Here is a 9,860-nt window from a genome sequence, read left to right on the forward strand (position 1 = left end):
AGGAGTAGCCTTAGCGAAGCAATTCTGACCATCTCTTAGGATAGTGCATGCTTTTTTTTTTCTTTTCCTTCTTGGCCAAACTACAATGTACACAGGGTCCCAAGGAAAGAGACTGGAGGCAGCAGCTCGCAAACCTTATCTAGTCCTAGGAGGAGGTGCTCAGCAGCAAGCACACATGCTCTCAAGAGGGGGGTCTCTAAATGAGGTTGATATTCTTTCTCTCAGATGCTAGAGATGGTTCCAGAGGAGCCACTGCCTATACATAGAGAGAGAGAGAGAGAGACAGTGGGAGCTCAGCTTTCTATTGATTGAGCATTGCTACACACTCCTCGGGTCTAAGCACCATGGCTTTCCAGTAGTGGGTACATCCACCCAACTACCATCCAGAGTGGAGGTTTGCTATCAGGGGGAACAAGAGATTACCAGAGAAGGAAGTTGTAGGGGGAGAGAAGCCAAGGACACTCACCGCTGACAGTGAGAGTAAAGTAGGCTGTATGGCTGCCCATGTTGCTGGTGGCTGTACAGCCATAGGTGCCACTGTCACTCTTGTTCAAAAAGGGGAAGATGAGAGCACTCTCTTGGGTCATCTTGATGGGTGGCTCGCTGCTTTTCTTTACCCACATGTACTCCTGGGGGCTGTTGAGATAGAAAGATGAGATATGGTCAGCATAGCCTTGGTGGGAGGGCTAGAGGAATTAAAAATGGACTAGGGTCAGGGAAATCAGAAAGTGCACAATGATGCTAAACTGCAATGGAGATGCTCTATGGGCCAGAGAGTAGGCACTGGTGGTGGTGTGGGGGTATCAGTCTTGGGTGCAATTTGGAGAAGGTAGAGATGTTTTGATCCCTCTTACTGGAATGTTATTCCCTAGGGGACCCAAAGGAACTGAGCTAGGGAGGGTTCCAACCTCACTTCTGCTGCTTCACAGTGGAAATAAAAGGGGAAGTGAAGCTGTACAGTTAGGGGAGCAGGAGGTATGCCTCGGTGGGTAGTGAGGATGGTTATCTGAGAAGGTGGAAGGGTATTGGAGATCAAAGACCGCTCTTCTTACACTGGGTTGCCACGCCCCTCACAATGTAACAACAGCTTCTGGCCTTCACGAGGATGAGGAGGTTCTGGCCTAATCAAGGCTGTTGGTGAGTCTGTGGAGAAGCACACGATGTCAGCACAAAACTCCCCACTCTGCATAGGAGACCCTTCAAACCTTGGACTCACCTACTTACATGCTATAGACTCTATCTCCTGCCCCTGAAGTCTCAGAAGCTTGAAAGCTGATAAACAAGACCTTCCTCCTCCTGGCTCTCTTGAACATAGACTGTGATGGCCATTGACTGTGAGAGCAACCCGCTGCAACTCAACCTCTGAGTGCTGGCATTTCAGAAAGGCTGCCCTTGGTGGGACCTATAGGATGTCTTAGCAGAGCTGAGGAGAAGCCATGGTTTATTCATGCCGAGCAAAACTGCCTGGCACATAGACAGGACCTAATACGTGTTTTTAAATGAACAAAGAAAGTGAACTTGACACTGACTGAGTTCACAACCTCTCAGTTTTGTCTACTCTGTCAGGGAGCTTTGGAGTGAAAGCAACGCTTGAACACAAAACATCCCTTTGAAAGGTCAATCCAAACATGGAACGGGAGCACAGAAACAGTGAGAAGTGGGGGTCATATTCTGGCAGAGGAAAAAAAAAAGCCTGAGACAATATAGATGGGTCTGTGTGGGAATAATGACATCTGTCATTGATGCCAAAAGGCTGCTTTGGAGACTGGGTCCAGATGGTGGCTTAGAACAATGTGACCAGATGCTGGTTTGTAACCACGGATAAAGAGGCTGTACTTTCCCTAAGGACAGAGCCAACCTTAACAAGCAGTTAATGAACATGCTTCAGTTAAATCTTACAGGACAAAGAGTGCCAGGCAAGGTGAGAGAATGGGTTTTCTAGGGCTTCACAGCTAGAGAGACCTCTAGCATGGGACCTGGAATGTAGCATTTGTTGACTGGCTGCTGATCAAAGGCCAAAGGGGACCCTGGAGACTAATATCCAGGTGGTTTGGTACCTAAGAGGGGACTCTTGGAACTCCATTAGCATAAAGTACTCAGTTATAGCCAGAGAACAAGAACTCAAGGGAACTGCCCAAGGTCCAGTGCCTCACACTTGGTATACTAATAAAAACAGAAACTTTACAATAATTTATAACTTGAGAGTTTGTGGGGTTCTTCATGTTATTCCATTTATTCTTGGTATAATTCAGAGTGGTAAGCCAAATTTACAGAGAGATCAAATGCCTTGGGGTCAAGGTATATACAGCTGGTATGTGTCAGTTCTGGCTAAAACAGCAACCAGCCAACTGATTGTCATTCAAATGGACCATAGTACTGTTCAAAACTGACTCCTGTTAAAGTTTGAATAAAGGGTCTAGCTACTGGTTAAATGGCACTTGAGTTAGGAAATTAATCAGCTTGTGTCTTCCATAAGGAGATTAAAAGCTGTAGCTATTTTTTTTTAAATCCCCCAGTGTTTTGGTAAACTAGGAAAAGAAAGGCATTGTTGTCTATGCCTCCATGCTTGCCTTCCATATTTCAGTTATAACCCTTGCCTTCCCATACATGAAAGTACCTTTGAAAAAGTTTCCAGATTTTTCTCAGATGAGAAATTCCCAAATATTCCAACTTCTTCAGATATCATCTACTAGCATCTAAAGCAGAGTCCAGGAAGACGACTAAGAAGTATGGAGAAAGGATGGAGAAGTACGGAGAAAGGATGGAGCTGTGATCCTGACATCTGGCCATGTCCAGTCAGATTCCCAAGTGGAAGCTCGGAACTGGGGCCCATAGAGAAATGACTAGGAGGTAAGAGGCCTCAGAATGGTTCAGCACCGAAGAGGGTTAGGTTTCCCTCCCAAGCACACCTCCTGACACCATGGACTCTTAGAGTGTGAAGAGGTCATAATGACGGTCCTGCCCACCTCACTCGTTTAACAAATAGACAACGGAGATCAGTCGGGGAGAACTGTCTTCACACCACACAACCAGCGTGAACTACAGACTAGCAACTATAGCCCAAGACCCTGGGTTTACTACATTTGCCACCCTAGCTTACAGTCTAGTGCCACGTTCACCAGTGCAGCCCAATGGCTGGTAAACTTTGCTGGTGGGCCAAATCTTGCCAGCTGCAAGCTTTTTGTAAGTAAAGTTTTATTGGAATGGAGCCCAACTCATTTGTTTACCCTTTGTCTGTGGCTGCTCTCCTGCAGCACCAGCAGACATAGAGACAAAGAGCTCAGCTCTCCGAGCCAGCAGTGTTTACTAGAGGGCTTCTCTTGTGAAGCCTTGCTTGGCCCCTCATCTGTGAATGGGGCTTCATGTGCAGCCAGCAGCATTTTTCTTTCCCTCACTGCCTACCTCACACCTGGTCCTTCTCAGCCCAAAGCCCATGACATACATAACACTTCAATGCGCTGAGAGGTGGATCTGTCAGCTCCCTTCAGAGATTCATGGTTCACAGAGCACACGATGTTTGCTCCATCATCCTCCCGGGTAACCTGGAATGACACTGAACTGCTCACAGTGAAGGTTTTCCCGTTGGGATCTTCCTGGATTCGTGTTTGGTCCCCTGGAATGCAGAAACAGACAGATAGAAACACACACACACACACACACACACACACACACACACTGTACTTTAAGTATACACAGACTGTATCTTCACATATAGATACTGTCTGGGCCCTTCAAATTCTGAGTCTTTTTAGGACAAACTTAGAAAATGTTTGAAATATATATGATTTTATAAAGAGAAGGTAGACCCTCACACACACATACACACACACACATGTCCACAGTGTGCCTGCCATTTATTTTCTTCTTCTCCGCTATTTCTTTCTTTTGTTTTTTGTTTTTTGTTTTTTGTTTTTTGTTTTTTTGTTTTTTTGTTTTTTTTTGTTTTTTCAAGACAGAGTTTCTCTGTATAGCCCTGGCTGTCCTGGAACTCACTCTGTAGACCAGGCTGACCTCGAACTCAGAAATCCACCTGCCTCTGTCTCCCATTCTCCGCTATTTCTTATATGTCATACACACACGCACACACACATATATATGTATGTATATATATGGCATATCTCTATCTATCTATCTATCTATCTATCTATCTATCTATCTATCTATCTATGTGTGTCAATCTCAGCCATCCCCTCCTAGAACCACCTCATCCCTGTAACTAACTCCAGATCATGAACTACTTACCATGGAGTTCTTGGTCACCTTTCCTCCAGGTGAGCTGGGCTGCAGGTTTGCTCCCAGAAGACTGACAATTTAGAGTGGCTGTCTCCTTTTCCCGCAACGATGACTTATAACCGGTGATTATGGGTTTCTGTGGGATTCCTGCCGTGCACAGGGCATAGCCAGGATAGGAAGGAGAGGCACCATGAAGTCACAATTCAAGCTCTCCCTGTTGATATGTCCTCTACACAGGTCAGGACATCTGAGCTCTACTTTGGTTTAGCAAGATGGATAGAAGCATAAAGAGTCAACATTCCTGTTGACCTATCTACTTCCTGAGGCCAAGTCTTCCTTAGGAAGACTAAAGGGAGGAAGTGTAGTATTGTAGAGGGGGTGGAGGGGGCCCCACCTGAGGGATAGAAGTGATTGGATAGCCCAGAGTGCAGGTAGGGGGCTCTGCAGATAATAAGAGACTCAAGAGAGTAGAGCTGGAAATTAGAACACAGGATGAAGATAATCATATTTTCAAAGTACTAAAGCATCTTCTTGGAAACTGGAATTAGGCATTGTATATAGATCTTGTGTTTCCCCATATAATCTTTGGAGTGTAGTGGAATGATCATTCTTTGCTATAAATTACAAACTTTGTGCTTAACAAATGAGATGTGTTCCAGACCATCTAGTAAGTGCAGCAGATCAGGACTCTGTTTCCCTCATATTTAAAGGGAAATGTTCAGGACTTTCCTGATACTATTGGAGGCTTGCCTGGCTCTGGGATGCTTTGGGGACCCATGGAGGGAGATCTGTTTGCAAAGCAGCATGCTGTGGAGACACACGGGGGGGGGGGGGGGGGGGGGGGGGGGGGGGGGGGGGGCTGGGAACCTCACCGAGCACTGTGACAAGGGACTTGGCGGTTCGCACAGGCATAGTGAAGATGGAGCATGTGTACTCGCCCTCATCTGCCAGCGCCACATTGCTGATACTGATGCTGAGTTCCTGGGGAGTGGAGCTAACCAGCTGAATCCGATTATCTCGAAGAGCTGGGGAAATCAGGAGAAATGAGAGTCAAGATTCTACCAGTACCTTGCATGTTTACCTTCCATTCCTGGGCCAATCTCATTGAGGGAAAGGGATGAGCAGAGTGATGGGGGTGGAGGGCAGCCAAAAACAAAACAGAACAAAACAAAACAAGACAACCCACTTTTGAATTAGGACAGAAGCATTCGGTGACTTTCATGAGCCCCTAGGGGTAGTAGCTTAAGAGGCTGGTACTACAATCTGTGTCTTAGGAAAGGACTAGGGTTTCCTGAGGATAGTTCTCATAAGGGCTTCTTTGGGGTGATACTACTCCAGAGGCCAGAACGGCAGTACTGGTTTTTCTTCAGTAAACAACTAAGGAGCCCACAGCTTACTGCTTTTTCTAAATAAATAACATACCTTGTCTCTTTTAGCCTCTGGACTACACAGAAAACTCCCATCAGCCTCTGCTGCCCTCTTTCCCCCTAGCCCATGGTTCCCATGGAGAAATGTCATTCATGAGACATTACCTCTCTTCTCCCCAAAGTATAGAGTCTGCTGGGCAGGGTTAGACCACTGTAAAGATGAGTCTTCATGGTCCTTCACTTGGCACTTGAGAACCACGGTGCCACCAGCCACTACTGTTTCATCAGATGTCCAGGGCTGGCTATCTGCAGGGGTAGAGTAGAGTTAGTTTCCCGAGGAGCCCTGAGGATGTCTACCCATTACTGGGCCATATTCCACCTCATCTAAGCCAGGCAATCCAAGGCTCTGGTCTCTGTATTCTCTTGAGGCTTCATGGGTGAACGAACAGAGGTGGTGGTGGCAGTGGAGGGGAGGCAGACCTGATCGTTTCTTGCTTTGGATACACAGAAAGCTTCACCTCTCGTTGGATGTTGGATGAATGGGCAGGGTCACAAACACTGAAAGGATAACGGCACCCATATCTGAACGCACTACTCCACATGTGTCTCTTTAGATATGGTTCTGCTATTCATCATAGAGGACACACACACATCTCTCTCATCCTATGTTTTGCCTTCCTGTTACCATCAATTATAAGAGCAAAACCAGTAGAAGCAATTATGACCAAATAACCAAAACTGTAATGGGGTAAAGCCTAAACCAGCCCTTGGTATGTACGTTCATCTATACAAATAAGCAAAGCGAACAAAACAGAACTTAAGAAACCGAAACATTTTAGCATATTTTATAATTTTTTTTCCAGCATTTGCTTCATTCCAATCATCAAATCTCTCACCAGGCTTTACCACTATTGCTAGTTGTTGTGGCTGCTATTGAGACAAGGTCTTATTATGCAGTCCTGGCTGGCCTGGTACTTACTGTGTATTCAAGATGGCCTTTAATTTATCAAAGTTCATCTGCCTCGCCTTTCTAAGTGCTGGGATTATAGGCATGCAAAATAGAATCCAACTGTGTGTTCTCTTTCCTAGTAGGTCTGCCTGTCACCCCCAACTACAAACCCAAGTCCCCGCCCTGATATCATTTAAAGAGTAAAAGACTAAATTTTTCCTCTTAGCGTGCCTAAGCATTATTTCTAACTCCTCGCTCCTTAGAGAAATTCAACAAAACAGAAGCTCAGTTGATAGAGCCCTTGTCTAGCATGCATGGAGCCATGGATTGGACTCCCAGCGCCACCATAGCTGCTTGTGGTGGAGCACACATTATCCCATCACTCAGGAAGTAGAGACAGCTGGAGCAAAAGTTGTAGGTTATCCTTGGCTATGTGCTGAGGTTGAGGCCAACTCGGACTGCATACACCCTGTGTCAAAAAATGGCAGAGAGAGAGAGAGAGAGAGAGAGAGAGAGAGAGAGAGACATGGAAGGCAGGGAGGACAGGAGGAGGGAGGGAGAGAGGAGGAAAAGAGGGAGAGAGGGAGGAAGAAATCCAGGTTTTGCGTTTGATAAATCAATTGAATGCCAAATGAACCTTCTCCTAAGGTCTAACTGCGAACCTCTCCAATACTGACATCTGTTTCCGCCACCAGGCACTTTGCTAAAGTTCCCACAGCAAGGATTCTGATTCCTAATATCGATTCCCTCATCTTCAGAATTCACTTTTAGTGACCCAACAGCAGTGACCTTCTCAGAGCAAATCTAAAAGAATCATCTCCATGCTCTGATTCGGGAATGTCCAAAAGCCTGCTCTATATCACAGAATTCCACAACCAGCACTATTCACAGCTCCTTTGGAAACCAGGAAACACACATACTACATCCTCTACAGAACACTATAAAGACAGTCAGTCCACTGCTTTCTTTGTCACAGACTCAACCCCTAGTCAGCCTGCTTGTATCTTACTATCCAAGTCCTGTATTTCCAGGAAATACACCCTGCTTGATCCTAATAGAGAGGGAAGGCATACTGAAAATTATGCCAAGTAAGACACGCCCTTAAGGGCGGTAGTTTCCCAATTGGAGTACGAAGCCTGATGGTTGTGACTGCCTAGAATGGCAAAAGTTGGAACTGAGGAAGTATCTTCCATTTCATAAGCACGGGCAACAAGGCAGCAGACGTGAAGAGACCCCTAAGATCAGCTCACTATTTCTGAACATCGGAATTAAGTTCTGTCCCCCACACAGAGCTGTTCTCATTGAGTTCCTCCTAAAGTGATCCACTGAATGGAGAATTAAAACCTGTGGTGGATTTTGAGATTTCTGTGTAGTCATTGACCAAATTTGGAAGTGAAATATTCTCAAAATTTCTCAATGGAAGGTGTCTGGGGCCGTTCATTTGCAACAGAAGTAAATTACTTCCCAACCTCTGATCCCTCTGTCCTTGTCTCTCTTGAAGACTTCTTCTTTGCCAGTGCCTCTCCAGGACCTCTTTGTTTTGAGTAATCCACTCCCCTGGCATTTTATTTTTGGAAAGAGGTGTAGGGTTACAGAGGTCTCTGTACCAGAGTGAGGGAAGAGAGTTGGTGCATGGGAAAGTGGTGGCGGTGCAGAGCTAAGATCTAGATGTCAGATGGGAAGGAGAAAGCTGTGTGGTGATGAGTGGAGAGAACATGGGGTGGGTTACCATGAGTGGGAGATGGTGTGAGGATGAGAGAGACATCTGTAGAACGTTGAGATGAAGGGCCTGGTTTCTCACCTTGACTGGCCAGCAGGTCAGGGCTGCTCCAGACTGTGGAGCTGAGTGCCTCCTCCAGTGGAGCCGGAGTTCCCAGCTCCAAATCCTGTTCCTGCCAGTAGCCTGGGGAGAGAATCTCCATCAAGGATGAGCCCTGTGCAAACTGCTAGAGTTCATGTCTATACTTTCATGGTGGGGGTGTGGAAGGGGTGGGCCCCTAGGGAAAGGAGCTTCATCAGCAAACCTAAGGGAAAGTGAGACATTAGCAAGAGTTCCGAGAAAGGAAACAAGGTCCCTTGATAGGCCATTTATGGAGGATGCTAAGGTCTATCTGTCAATCACATGGTGTTAGAGTCAAAAAAGATCTTGGAGACCACTCACTCCAGTTTTCCCACCTCACAGATAAGGACAAAGAATCCCACAAAAGATTGTGAGGGGTTCGCTACTGAAAAATGGAAAACCAAAAAAAAAAAAAAAAAAAAAAAAAAAAAAAAAACAAACTAAAACCCAAAAAACAAAATGTATTTTAAACTCCTTATCCAGGATCCTTTTTTGTTATATCATATTATCTATTAACACAACATCAGGTTTAAACATTAGAATGTATTTCCACCATTAATTCTTTCACTAAACCTGTAAGAAGTGGTGATGTCATCACTCCTGTTTTGCCATGTGGAAGCAGAATGAAATGACTTGCCCAAAGCCATACAAATTAAGTAGAGACTAGAAATGAAATGCGTGGTTTCAGATCCAATGCTCCTTGTTCCAAGGTGAGATCCTCCTCACTGAAGAAAGATCACATTTGGGGCTGGGAGTGTCTGCTTCTGCATAAGCTGAATCCTCTTTAGTTTTTATGCTAGACTCCCAGGCTTCCATCTCACTGATTCTGTGCCTTCTTTGGACGTCACCCAGGCATTGGTCTTCACTTCTCTTAGAACTAGATCGATTTCATACGCTATTGTGAAATACAGCGGTGTCTGGTGTCTGGGGTTCACAGCCCTAACCCAAACTGAAAGAGCAAAGGGACAAAGAACCCAGCTAAGCACCTTCTCAAGATCTCCCGCCACGGAGTCCTAGAGTAGCCAATCACATCGCAAAATTTCAGTGAGCTCATCAGCTGCTGAGCGCAGACTGGAATTGCTTCTTTTCCTGGGACAGCAGTGCAGGCCGAAGTTTGTCAGTGGTTCCAAAATCCTCAACAGTAAGTTTGTGTGTGGTGGGGGGTGGGGATTGGGGGTGGGGCGGACGGATAAGAAGGTGGAGGTGGGGCTAAGAGAGGGTAGCTGGTCAAAACTGAAAAAGGAGAAGAGAAGAGACAGGACTGAGAGAGGAGGGTAAAGAAGAAAAGAAAAAGTAAGCTGGTGCGGAGAGAATTAGAAAAGAAAAGGTAGCCTTTAAAGAGGGTGAAGAATAGGGAGGAAGAGAAGGGGAAGGGAGAGGGGAGAGCAGAGCGAGAGAGTGCTCACATCAGATAAAGCTCTAAAAGAGCTTCATGGGCGGGCTGACAGCAGTGTAAACACCCCCCCCCCCC

The 9,860-nt window shown here is 45.9% G+C and overlaps 1 protein-coding gene across 2 annotated transcripts in view; it reads right to left on the minus strand.

Moving 5' to 3' along the window:
* The window catches only part of Cadm3 (cell adhesion molecule 3), a 31,375-nt gene that overhangs the window by 4,673 nt on the left and 16,842 nt on the right, over positions 1-9,860 (minus strand). Inside the window, exons 2-8 of one of the 2 annotated variants that reach the window (XM_031390197.1) lie at positions 8,351-8,452; positions 5,766-5,906; positions 5,106-5,258; positions 4,243-4,380; positions 3,443-3,613; positions 1,053-1,143; positions 467-636 (exon numbers count right to left, since the gene is read on the minus strand). In XM_031390197.1, the coding sequence (XP_031246057.1) occupies positions 467-636; positions 1,053-1,143; positions 3,443-3,613; positions 4,243-4,380; positions 5,106-5,258; positions 5,766-5,906; positions 8,351-8,452 (966 nt within the window). The remainder of the gene's footprint in view (positions 1-466; positions 637-1,052; positions 1,144-3,442; positions 3,614-4,242; positions 4,381-5,105; positions 5,259-5,765; positions 5,907-8,350; positions 8,453-9,860) is intronic. The other variant, XM_031390205.1, reaches the window with a different exon arrangement.

Source organism: Mastomys coucha, unplaced genomic scaffold (genome assembly GCF_008632895.1).
Source record: "Mastomys coucha isolate ucsf_1 unplaced genomic scaffold, UCSF_Mcou_1 pScaffold1, whole genome shotgun sequence".
In the NCBI taxonomy this organism is placed as follows: domain Eukaryota; kingdom Metazoa; phylum Chordata; class Mammalia; order Rodentia; family Muridae; genus Mastomys; species Mastomys coucha.